Here is a 13,106-nt window from a genome sequence, read left to right as displayed (position 1 = left end):
AAGACTGGCTTTGTAACCTGATGATGTTACAGCTTTAAAGCCAAATCAGATTGACTACATACTCAAATGGTCCTTTGGACCCTTTTGGTAACTTTTCAAACGTTACTTCTTTCCAAATACTGAACAAATTTCAATCTGTACTTGTACATTCTCAAAAGCTCTGTTCCCCAAGTGCCTATGCTTGGATCTTCTTTGCCATCAAGGAGCACTAATTTTGTAATTCTATGTAGCAATCTCCAATTCCACTTTTCTTGATTTGTATCCAAAATTTGTACATAATCATCACTGAATCTCACTTTTGTGTTTGTCTAAGCTTGCTTGCTACCGAGTAATTTTACAAAACGTGTGTGTATATGGCTGCAGAATCGTGCATCATCAGCCATGTGTTTCATTTTAAATTGGGATTCTAAACCAGTATACAGCAATCTAAACAGCAAATTCTTATGTTTTATTCATACTAAAGAGGCATTGTCAACTGAAGAAAGTGTCTTCTGAGGTCATGGTTATTTTGAATAATGAAAGATCTCCGTATCTCGTTGTGGGCAGGGAAAATTAGATTCAGCATAAAATGAAGTAAAATTGTGTTGTCAATTTCAAGATCCAAATCAACTAATAAAACAAACTAATGCCGTCAGTGTCACTCTTTAATATATTGTGGTCTCCAGTATTTGCTTCTATTCGTATCTTATTGATGTCTATTTGATATTTATTTGTTCTGCAGAGATAGTAAATCTAAGCAAGGTATTTAAAGGATTGCTGTTAAACAGGATTTTGTTTTTATAGTGGCAAGCTTAGGAATTTTAAAAGTGAGATCAATTTTTACTTGGATGAAACTGGCTATATTTATCAAATCTCTTCTGTTTATTGTTTGTGTAACTGCATAAGTTCTAAATGGGTGAATTGAGTGTGTTGTACTTTCATGCCATACCTTTCTCCAACTGAGCTATTTCATTATATAAAGTGCAAAGTTTTTTTCATTTAGGTAGTTGACAATTGAGTGTTTATAATAGAGCTGAGTATTCTCAACTCTAGTGTTATGTGATGACACAGTAAAATTGCTTTTTGCAGCAAACCCAGCCTGTGTTGAATTGTGCTGTGGGTAGGTGTGTGAAGTCATGGTTTACTTGAACAAAATAGAGTGCTTTGTTTCCCGTTGTGATTCAGAATGGTACTGCACATAATGCATACAGAGGTTAATGCATTTTTTGTATTTTTTATAGTAGAATAGTGACATCATTAGACTAACAATTTGAAGTCGAATTATGAGCAGTTCTGTTCTTCTTCTCCTTCACATGACACCGAGTTGAGAGTGTCCCAGCATGAAGCTAAGAGTCCTTAAAATCTGCAAGGAATATTTTTGTCCTGGTTTAAGGGCTGTATTGAAACAAATGAAGGAAAATCTTTTCCTTTCTGTTGATAGAAAAACAGATGTGCACTATTAATTGTAAAGTTACCTCTTGATCTAACACCTGATTGTGATAAACCTTATTTCATTAAGAGATCTTATTCCTACCCAGCGCTCACACAGTTGGTTTGGAAAGTGGTTTGACCAAGAAAAGTTACAATGCTAAACTGACCTGATAGTCTTTAATTCTTGAAGTCACATGGTAGTTTCAGAATTTTACTCATTTGTAGTATAGATGAGTATTTTTATAATTGCAAACTATCTGTTTTTAGATGCATAGAGATTGAACAGAGTGAAGAAAAGGTATAGATCAAAATTGCATATATCATGAAGCTGGTAAGCACTGTGTTTGATGTAAAGAGCTGATGGGAATAAGCTGCACTGAAGTAATAGTTTCATGACAATGTTAGCAAATCCTGCCAATACTAAAATATTTTTTGAGTGTTGAGTTTGAGTGATTATTGCCAAATACTCCGCTGTTAGAGAAGTTTTAAAAACTAATTTTGTCTGTTTTAATCAGAGCTGCTCTTTCTTCTACCCCCGCCCCTGTGAACATCCTTTTTGATGTTCAGCTTGGTGTCGGATTTAGATTCCTTTTATAGTATATTTGAATCTAAAACTATTTAAAATATGCCATTTGGAATTTCCTTAGTAACTATAAAATATTATAATGCTGAGTTTAAAAGCAATTTTTTAACAGCCTAAATAATGCAAGCAACTTTGTGCAAATTTTTTGCATAGCAGGAGGCCATTTGAAGTTGATTGGTTGCATTTTACAGCTATTTTTATGAACAGTTGTACAAATCTCCTGTACATACTTGAGAATATGGCTTGTAGTTCTCATTATTAAAATGCAAAATGATGTTTAATGTGTTTTCTTTTTGGGTCTCAGAGCTGCAGATATCTTGTGCATTAAATTGAATATTTTATAGTTGTTACATAGCAATCCAGTGGAACTGTTTTAGCATGTCCTAAATTAAAAGTGCAATGTGAAGTTTCATCTGTGGGAAGTTTCCCAATTTTTCTCTGAAATTTTGCATGATGACTAGTGCTCCAATCTTCCCCTGGATGAGAATCAAAATGATTGGACAAGTCAAAAGATGCATTGCATAATTGGTGCACTGGATTTTTTCCCCATGTAACTTTATTACAGTTCTATTTTTTTCACTAGAGCTGCAAGCATCTTTCAAAGAATTTACTTGGTCATGTTTGAAGTTGTATTTAAAAATGAAACAGTGTTAAATTCAGTATTTCTGGTGGAGCATAAAGCAAGGCAGGAAGAGGTATAGAACATTTCCTAAGTAGAACTCTGTTGTTTGAGAGCTCGTTTGTTGATGGTCGAGATCTGCAATCTATTATCAGTTTAGGAAAATCAATATTTACTTAATAAAATTCATATTTTTTCTTACTGTTCTTGATTGATTATACAGTGGATTGCAAAAGTTTGGGCACCCCTGGTCAAAATTTCCGTTACTGTGAATAGCTAAGCGAGTAAAAGATGATCTGATTTCCAAAAGGCATAAAGTTAAAGATGACACATTTTCTTTAATATTTTAAGCAAGATTCCTTTTCTATTTCCATCTTTTACAGTTTCAAAATAACAAAAAAGGAAAAGGGCCCAAAGCAAAAGTTTGGGCACCCTGCATGGTCAGTACTTAGTAACACCCCCTTTGGCAAGTATCACAGCTTGTAAACACTTTCTGCAGCCAGCTAAGAGTCTTTCAATTCTTGTTTGGGGGATTTCCGCCCATTCTTCCTTGAAAAAGACTTCTAGTTCTGTGAGGTTCTTGGGCTGTCCTGCATGCACTGCTTTCAATGATGTTTAGGTTGGGGGACTGTGAGGGCCATGGCAAAACCTTCAGCTTGTGCCTCTAGTCCATTGTGGATTTTGAGGTGTGTTTAGGATTGTTATCCTGTTGTAGAAGCCATCCTCTTTTCATCTTCAGCTTTTTTTTTTACAGACCGTGTGATGTTTGCTTCCAGAATTTGCTGGTATTTAATTGAATTCATTCTTCCCTCTACCAGTGAAAAGTTCCCCGTGCCACCGGCTGCAACACAAGCCCAAAGCATGATTGATCCACCCCTGTGCTTAACACTTGGAGAGGTGTTCTTTTCATGAAATTCTGCACCCTTTTTTCTCCAAACATACCTTTGCTCATTGCGGCCAAAAAGTTCTATTTTAACTTCATCAGTCCACAGGACTTGTTTCCAAAATGCATCAGGCTTGTTTAGGTGTTCCTTTGCAAACTTCTGACGCTGAATTTTGTGGTGAAGATGCAGGAAAGGTTTTCTTCTGATGACTCTTCCATGAAGGTCATGTTTGTGCAGGTGTCACTGCACAGTAGAACAGTGCCACACCACTCCAGAGTCTGCTAAGTCTTCCTGAAGGTCTTTTGCAGTCATACGAGGGTTTTGATTTGCCTTTCTAGCAATCCCATGAGCAGTTCTCTCGGAAAGTTTTCTTGGTCTTCCAGACCCCAACTTGACCTCCACAGTTCCTGTTAACTGCCATTTCTTAATTACGTTATGAATTGAGGAAATGGCTACCTGAAAACACTTTGCTGTCTTCTTTTAGCCTTCTCCTGCTGTGCGGGCATCATTTATTTTAATTTTCAGAGTGCTAGGCAGCTGCTTAGAGGAGCCCATGGCTGCTGATTGTTGGGACAGGGTTTGAGGAGTCAGGGTACTTATAAAGCTTTGAAATTTGCATCACCTGGCCTTTCCAAACAATGACTGTGAACAAGCCATAGCCCTAACAAGCTAATGAAGGTCTGAGACCTTGGTAAAAGTTATCTGAGAGCTCAAATCTCTTGGGGTGCCCAAACTTTTGCATGGTGCTCCTTTCCTTTTTTCACTCTAAAATTGTACAAAACAAAAATAATACACTAATCTTGCTTAAAGTGTTGAAAAGAATGTTTCATTTTTAACTTTATGACTTTTGGAGATCAGTTCATCTTCTACTCACTTAACTATTCACAGTAACACAAATTTTGACCATGGGTGCCCAAACTTTTGCATGCCACTGTACATAGCTGAGGTTCCATAGCTTCACAGTGGTTAACACCAGATCAAGAATGCTTTTATTGAGTATCATGGTGCATTAGAAAAAATGTCCTTTTGCTTATTGACAATAGTTATTCCAGACAACTGGAATGTGTGGTGCTGTAAATGCAGGTCTTGTGAAATGTGTTCATTTTAGTGCTAGCACTGTTTCTAATTGGCATAAAGCCAAAATGTGTGATAAATTAACAGCATTTTTTAGCAGCCATAAGGATGGCCTACTTTAATAAATGGCAGTGTCAGATAAGAGCAGTACTAATAGTTTTTGAGTTTGGGATTAGGGCATAAAGTGTCCTATTAGAGCAATATTTTGTGCAAACATTATGAAAACTTCAGCTTCTAACAATAGTATGACATCTGCGTGCCAAAAAATTGTATTGATTTGAATAAGTATTTGTTTTTGTCTCTTCCATCCTGAATTTTCATTGGAAAGTGATAGATTTTTAAAAGTAAAAATACATCTGGTAAAGTACCTTGCACCCATTATAGTTCTGGAGAAATAATATTGCATTTTTCTGCTTTTTTTAAAAATCCCTTAACATTTGATATGGCATATTTTGTATATAACCATGAAACACAACTGAACTTTTTAAGGATTGTAGTGAACATAGTAAAAAAAAATTTTACTGATTTCTGATTCTTTGGTACAATTCAGTACAGTTCTGTCACCATCAGCTTTTTGTATACGTAAAATGCTTAATCACTTCATTAAGACTTGGGATTATCATTTGTTTCCTGTTGCCCTACGTTACAGTTATTATGCATCAAAAATATGCAAAACTGGAACGATTGGGGCAATTTGGATGCAGACTTCAATGAATCTTCTAGATGAAAGTTTTAGTGAGTAAAGTCCAATTTAATTAAAGCACAACAATTTTAGATGATGATGCATTTTTGTTTCCTTTTTTTAAAGGAGCAGACTATTCTGGTGAGTACTTTTAAAAGAAAAAATTTCTCCAAAGATTTGATGGAGAATGCAGCTTTAATATTGGTACATTCCTCCTGCAATGGGGTCATGTGCTAAAATTCCACAACCAAATTGAGAGAGAGCTTTTAGTTGGACAGTCTTCTATAAGCTTTTCGATTATGATAGTATTAAAAAAAAATCAAGGGTATTTGCATTTCAATTAAAACGTAGTATTGTGAGACTCCAACCCATTCTCTAATTCCTCCTTGCATTTGGTTTCAAGTTTCAATTCCATATTAAAGCTCCATTTGTAACCAGTAGTGTAAATTTCATAATTTAATGTAGCCAAATTATTTTGCTCTGCCAGCATCATTAACTTACAGAATATAATACATACTTGTGTAAATTAATTCCTGGAATGGGAGGGGTAAGAAGGATAATTCGGATGCAAAATTTGGAGATAGCCAGAATAATTTTGGATTATTTGTAAGTTATTTCTGCAGTATATTTTGCATGTGCATGTAAGAGAAATATTCTTACATCTGTGGTCATTTTTTGGAACTCGTGCCTTTTGTATATTAAAAAAATCAATATTTTGTTTGATGCTTTCAGGGCAACTTATGACACATCTGCCTCAATTACGAAGCGGAGGCTTCCAGAAGAAGGGGAAGCCAGTGAAGAAGAATTTGAAGAATATAAAGTAATAATGTTATGCAGTGCTTTTGGGTTTAGTCATCCTCAGACAAAGATTGAGATATATGCTCTCCATTTTCTTTATCTGGCATATCACGTATTTTAAAAAAAGAATGAACAGAATCTCTGAAATACTTGCAAAGAAGCAATTTGTAATTTGGTTTATGGTGTTTATCACAAAGTGCATGTATGTCTTGAAAAACATCTGGTGAATTAACATCAAGTTGGAACTAGAGTCCAGTTTATTGATGATAGAATCATTTTAAAATATGGTATTATATAATCTTCAACATGATTTTGCTAAATTAAAATTTAGCAAAATGTACTGTTGCAAGGGAAACGTGAAATTACTTGGTGTTTGGTCTAAATTTGAATAATTTACTTGATAGCAAATTTATTTGAAATGTGCATTTGTACCAGAGGAATTGTTCTGAGCAATATCTTAATTTAATGTTTAATTATAAAAGCATTTTACTGGAAGTTTCATATAAAAACTGAAAATGGTGGAAACACTCAGCAAATCAGACAACAACTGTGGAAAAAGATCTCCTGTTGACTGATTTGCTCAGTGCTTGTATCACTTTCTGTTTTTATTTCAGATTTCTAGCATCTGCAGTTTTGATTTTTGTTAACAAGAAGTTGCTTTCCACTTATAGTGATTTAAGGAAATGCATTGCTATGCCTGTCTTGTAATCCAGTAGCACTTAATTGTCACATTGAATGTTCCAACTGGATTTCATAGAATTTTACAGCACAGTAGAAAATGATCAATGAAAAATGCTACCCATTTAATTCAGTTCTTCTACCCTTCTTTCTCCACCCCCCCCCCCCCCACCACAAGCTAAACTTTCTTTAAAGTTAAAGCTCCCTTCTACAAGTATTTTGTTTAGGAACCATATTCTAATTACCATCTGCCCAATATGACACCTCAAATAATTATCTATTTGAAAATTAAAAAAAAACCTGCAGATGCTGGAAATTGAATTAAAAGTAGAAAATGCTGGAAACAACAGATCAGGAAGCAATTGTGGATAGAGAAACAGTTAATGTTTCAGGTTGAAGTCCCTTTTGTCAGAGCTAATAAAGAGAAAAACAAGTTAGTTGTAAGCTGCAGTAAAGGTGGGGACAGGGATGGATAGGTTAAAGGGAATATCTTTGATCGGATGAGGCTGGGGGGAATCCATGGGGATAGGTTGTAGAGGTCCTCTGATCAAATGGATTGAATGAATCAGAAGAGCATGAAAATACAAACAAAGAAGCACAATATGCTGCAAATTTTTGCAGGCTCTGGAGCATGCCCAGCAGGTTGGGGTGTGCTAATAGAGAAAAACTGAGCCAATTTTTATTGATGCACCATAGAAAACATCCTATCCGGATGCATCACGGCTTGGTATGGCTACTGCTCTGCCCGAGACTGCAAGAAACTGCAGAGTTGTAGACACAGCTCAGCACATCACGGAAACCAGCCTACCCTCTATGGACTCTGTCTGTACTTCTTGCTGCATCAGTAAAGCAGCCAGCGTAATCAAAGTCCCCACCCACCCCAGGCATTCTCTCTCCTCCCCTCTCCTATGGGGCAGAAGATACAAAAGCCTGAAAGCATGTACCACCAGGCTTAAGGACAGCTTCTATCCCGCTGTTATAAGACTACTAAACAGTTCCCTGGTACGATTAGATGGACTCTTGACCTCACAATCTACCTCGTTATGACCTTACACCTTATTGTCTACCTGCACTGGACTTTCTCTGTAGCTGTTACACTTATTCTGCATACTGTTTTGTTTTACCTTGCACTACCTCAATGGAATGAATAGTATGCAAGACAATTTTTTCACTGTACCTTGGTACAAGTGACAATAATAAACCAATTCCAGGTGGATGACTTGCAACAAAGCTAGCCAGTACTGACAGAGTAAAATAAAATTATGCGATCTGAAGTTTGAGAATGCATTATTGTCCAGAAGGTTGCAACATGCCCAGACAAAAGAGGACGTGCTGTTCCTCAACCTTGTTTTTAGCCTCACTATAATAGTGCAGGAGCCCACAGACTGGGAGTGTGGTGCAGAATTCAAGGGCAGAAAACGGGAAGCTCAGACATTACTGCAGACTGATGTGTGTGCTCCATAAAACTCATCCAATCTGCATTTGGTTTCCCCCATGCAGAGGAGGCCATGTTGTGAACACAATGTATACATTTGATTAGGGGTAAACTGCAAGTGAATCCCTGCTTTACCCAGAAAGACTGTTTGGGCATCTGGAAAAGGAAGGGGTGAAGAGACAGTTGATGTATGGGAAATCTTACGATTTTATGGGAAAGTACTATAAGACCAGGAGTAGTTTGTGGGGGTGATTAAAATCTTTGATAGTTTTGAGTGCCAGATCTGGGCTTGATCCTTGCTCCAAAAAGTTTCTGTCATCATAATTGTAATCTATTACCTATGCATCATTTTGGGGAATCTTTACCCTTCCAAAAATCACAACATTGTTTGTCAAGTAGGATGTTCACACAACTTTTAACTGTAGCCTAAATAATGACTTTCATATGCAGAGATATTTATACTTGGTGTGTTTAGTTATATCCTAGATTCCATGATTTTTATCTGCAACTTTATCAACTTGTCCTTGCTCCTTGTCTTTCAATCTGATATACATTCTATCTTCCTTCTAAGGTGTATTATTGCTCTTCTGTGACCTACATTTCAGCATGACTTTGACCACTTACTTGAAGAGGGCTTTGTTTGTGATTTTTAAACTCTTGAAATTTGTTTTACTTTAACATTTAAACTGAGTAATAACGTAGAGCACCAGTAATGTGTTTGCACAAAAAATAAGTAGAACTTAAAGTTTGCATGTTTTAGATGTACTTAACTAGACATTCATTCATGGTCAGTAGCACTATGCTTATTCTGTGTGCTCTGCCTCTGAAATGAATTCCATTAGCTGATCTGGGAAGTACACCTCCACTTCATTGATGACTCACGAAAATATGCTTATAGGGACAGGAATCTTTATATATTAAGCTCACAAAAAATAATGTTTTACTTTAGGTTGAAAGAAAGATGTTGATCACGTATTCTACCTAGCCTATACAAATATGCTACTCTAACATGGCTTTTATGAATGTGCAAAATTGAATACAATATGTCATGAGTGGAAGCTACTCTGGAATCTTGGATCTATTTAAGTGTTCACAAATATTCACTCTATTGATAGGATGAAGTTGTGGAAGAAGAGGAAACAGAAATGCAATACAATGAAGAAATCTACAAAGATTCCAGCACATTTTTAAAGGTAAATACATTTTCATCTTTATAACAGGATACACTTCTAAACTTGAATGACAGAGGATTTTAATCTTTTTTTGATTTTGTTTAAATGATATTCATGATAGTAATATTGTCTAGATGAAGGGTCTCGACCCAAAACAACAACTATCCATTTCCCTCCACAGATGCTGCCTGACCCGCTGAGTTCCTTCAGCAGTTTTTTTTTCTCCAGATTCCAGCATTTGCAGTCTCGTGTCACTAATAATATTGATACTTGTTTAATATAAAATACCAAAATGTGGACCGTGTAAGTGAGCCAATATTTACTGTACCTCCCCCCAAAGAGCTGTAAGAAAATGACAATGATAAAACATTGCCATTGCTTGTATATTATTATCACATGCAGCACTTGGGGTGATCTGATCACCATTAATGCACTAAATTCAAATATGGTGTAAAATGTTTATTGTAAACATGGAAAAGAATTAGAACCATAGAACGCTACAGCACAGAAAACAGGCCATTTGGCCCTTCTAGTCTGTGCCAAAACTTTATTCTGCTAGTCCCATTGAACTGCACCCAATCCATAACCTTCCAGACCTCTCTTGTCCATGTATCTATCCAATTTATTCTTAAAACTTGAGTGAACCCACATTTACCACGTAAGATGGCAGCCCGTTCCACACTCCCACCACTCTCTGAGTGAAGAAGTTCCCCCTAAAGCCATGTCCTCTCGTACTTATCTCTCCTAATCTAGGTGGAAAGAGCCTACGTGCATTAACTCTGTCTATACCCCTCATAATTTTGTAAACCTTTATCAAATCTCCCCTCATTCTTCTACGCTCCAAGGAATAAAGTCCTAACCTGTTCAGTCTTTCCCTGTAACTCAACTCCTGAAGACCCAGCAACATTCTAGTAAATCTCCTCTGCACTCTTTCAATCTTACTGATATCCTTCCTATAGTTAGGTGACCAGAACTGCACACAGTACTCCAAATTTGACCTCACCAATGTCTTAGACAACCTCACCATAACATCCCAACTCCTGTACTCAATACTTTGATTTATGAATGCCAATTAGTAAAGGAGCATTCCTGTTATTGGCATTTTCACTTTAAACAAAGTAACAGCAGGTTTATTTCATCAGTGGTTGGAAGCAGCATGCAGTAGAATGACAAGTGTTTGCCTTTGTTTTCTGCTCCTGCTATCACAAATTGGAGGAGTTTAAAGCCTTGAGGAATAAAGATATGTACATTTTAGTTAAATAAACATCTATATCAGACATTGCTACGTTTTTAATTGCATTTACATGGTACCTTTTGAGTAAAACAACTCTTGATTCACCATAAGAATATAATCAAACAAAATTGACACCTAGCCAAAGGAGAAGACCTTTGGACTTGACCAAAAGTTTGCTTAGATCTTTTGTTTAGAAAAGAGAAACTTGCCATTTACATTGTCCTTCCCTATACCAATTGTTTTACAGGTAAAAGAGGTGGGGGGGGGGGGGGGGGGTGGCTTTGCTGATCAGGGACAGTGTCATAGCTGTAGAAAGGGAGAATGTCCTGGAGGGATCGTCCACTGAGTCATTGTGGGTGGAAGTCAGAAACGACGGGACCAATCACTCTATTGGGAGTATTCTACAGACCCCCCCCTCCAATAGCAGTAGAGAGCAGATTGGGAGGCAGATTTTGTAGAGGTGCAAAAATAACAGGGTTGTTGTCATGGGTGATTTCAACTTCCCCAGTATTGATTGGCACCTCCTTAGTGTAAAGGGGATAGATGGGGCAAAGTTTGTTAGGTGTGTCCAGGAAGGATTCCTGACATGGTATGTGGACAGGCTGACTAGAGGAGAGGCCATACTGGACCTGGTACTAGGCAATGGGCCTGATCAGGTTTCAGATCTCTTGTTGGGAGAGCATTTTGGAGATGGTGATCATGACTCCTTGACCTTTACCATAGCCTTAGAGAGGGATAGGAGCAGACAATATGGGAAAGTATTTTACTTGGGGAGGGGGAATTATGATGCTATTAGGCAGGAACTTGGGAGCATAAATTGGGAAAAGATATTCTTGGAAATGTGGAGGTTGTTTAAGGAACACTTGCATGGGGCTCTGGATAAGTTTGTCCCAATGAGGCAGGGTAAGGATGGTAGAGTGAAGGAACTGTGGTTGACACGAGATGTAGAATATCTTGTCAAGAGGAAGAAAGAAGCTTACCTAAGGTTTAGAAAGCAAGGATCAGACAGGGCTCTGGAGAGTTACAAGGTAGCCAGGAGGGAGCTTAAGAATGGACTTGGGAGAGCTAGAAGGGGGCGTGAGAGGTCCTTGGCGAGTAGGATCAAGGAAAACCCCAAGGCGTTCTACACATATGTGAAGAATAAGAGGATGACTAGAGTGAGGGTAGGACCGATCAGGGATGAAAGAGGAAACGTGCCTGGAGTCGGAAGAGGTTGGGGAGGTCCTTAATGAATACTTTGCTTCAGTATTCACCAGTGAGAGACCTTGACGTTTGTGAGGATGGCGTATGACAGACTGATATGCTAGGGCTTGTCAATGTGAGGAAAGAGGATGTGCTGGAACTGTTGAAAAACATTAGGATAGATAAGTCACTGGGGCTGGACGGGATATATCCAAGGTTATTACGGGAAGCTAGGGAAGAGATTGCTGTGCCTTTGGCGACGATCTTTGCATCCTCACTGGCTGTAGGAGTAGTGCCAGATGATTGGAGGGTGGCAAATGTCCTTCCTTTGTTTAAGAAAGGAAGTAGGGATAACCCTGGGAATTACAGACCAGTGAGTCTTACTCGGTGGGCAAATTACTGGAGAAGATTCTTAGACAGGATTTATGGGCACTTGGATAAGCATAGGCTGATTTGGGTCAGCATGGCTTTGTGAGGGCCAGGTCATGCCTCACAAACCTTATTGAATTCTTTGAGGATGTGATAAAGCACATTGATGAAGGTAGAGCAGTGGATGTGATGTACATGGATTTTAGTAAGGCGTTTGATAAGGTTCCTCATTGAAGGCTTGTTTAGAAAGTCGGGGCATGGGATCCAGGGAAACTTGGCTGTGTGGATTCAGAATTGGCTCGCCCAAAGAAGACAGAAGGTGGTGGTAGATGGAGCGTATTCTGCCTGGAGGTCGGTGACCAGTGGTGTTCCACAAGGATCTGTTCTGGGACCCCTGTTCTGTGATTTTTATAAATGACTTGGATAAGGATGTGGAAGGGTGAGTTAGTAAGTTTGCTGATGATGCAAAGGTTGGTGGTGGTGTGGATAGTGTAGAAGGTTGCTGTAGATTACAACAGGACATTGATAGGATGCAGACTTGGGCTGAGAAGTGGCAGATGGAGTTCAACCTGGATAAGTGTGAAGGATACACTTCGGGAGATCAAGTTTGAAGGCAGAATACAAGGTTAATGGCAGGACTCTTAACAGTGTGGAGGAACGGAGGGATGTTGGGGTCCACATCCGTAGATCCCTCAAGGTTGCCATGCAGGTCGATAGGGTTGTTAAGAAGGCATATGGTATGTTGGCCTTCATTAGCCGGGGTATTGAGTTCAAGAGCCGTGAGGTGATGTTACAGCTCTATAGAACTCTGGTCAGACCACACTTGGAGTATTGTGTTCCGTTCTGTTTGCCTCATAATAGGATGGATGTGGAAGCTTTAGAGAGGGTGCAGAGGAGATTTACCAGGATGTTGCCTGGATTGGAGAGCATGTTTTATGAGGATAGGTTGAGGAGCTAGGGCTTTTCTCTTTGGAGAGGAGGAGGAT

At 38.2% G+C, this 13,106-nt stretch overlaps 1 protein-coding gene across 1 annotated transcript in view; it reads left to right on the top strand.

The window, feature by feature from the left end:
* mettl14 (methyltransferase 14, N6-adenosine-methyltransferase subun) overlaps nt 1–13,106 on the top strand; it is a 66,411-nt gene that overhangs the window by 12,732 nt on the left and 40,573 nt on the right. The window contains 2 exon segments of the mRNA XM_052010308.1: nt 5,985–6,072; nt 9,279–9,356. Of these exon segments, the coding sequence (XP_051866268.1) occupies nt 5,985–6,072; nt 9,279–9,356 (166 nt within the window).

The sequence above is a fragment of the Pristis pectinata genome, chromosome 2, assembly GCF_009764475.1.
Source record: "Pristis pectinata isolate sPriPec2 chromosome 2, sPriPec2.1.pri, whole genome shotgun sequence".
NCBI classification, from domain to species: domain Eukaryota; kingdom Metazoa; phylum Chordata; class Chondrichthyes; order Rhinopristiformes; family Pristidae; genus Pristis; species Pristis pectinata.
Note: the sequence above shows the minus strand (reverse complement) of the source record. Positions and strands in the feature narration are given on the sequence as shown.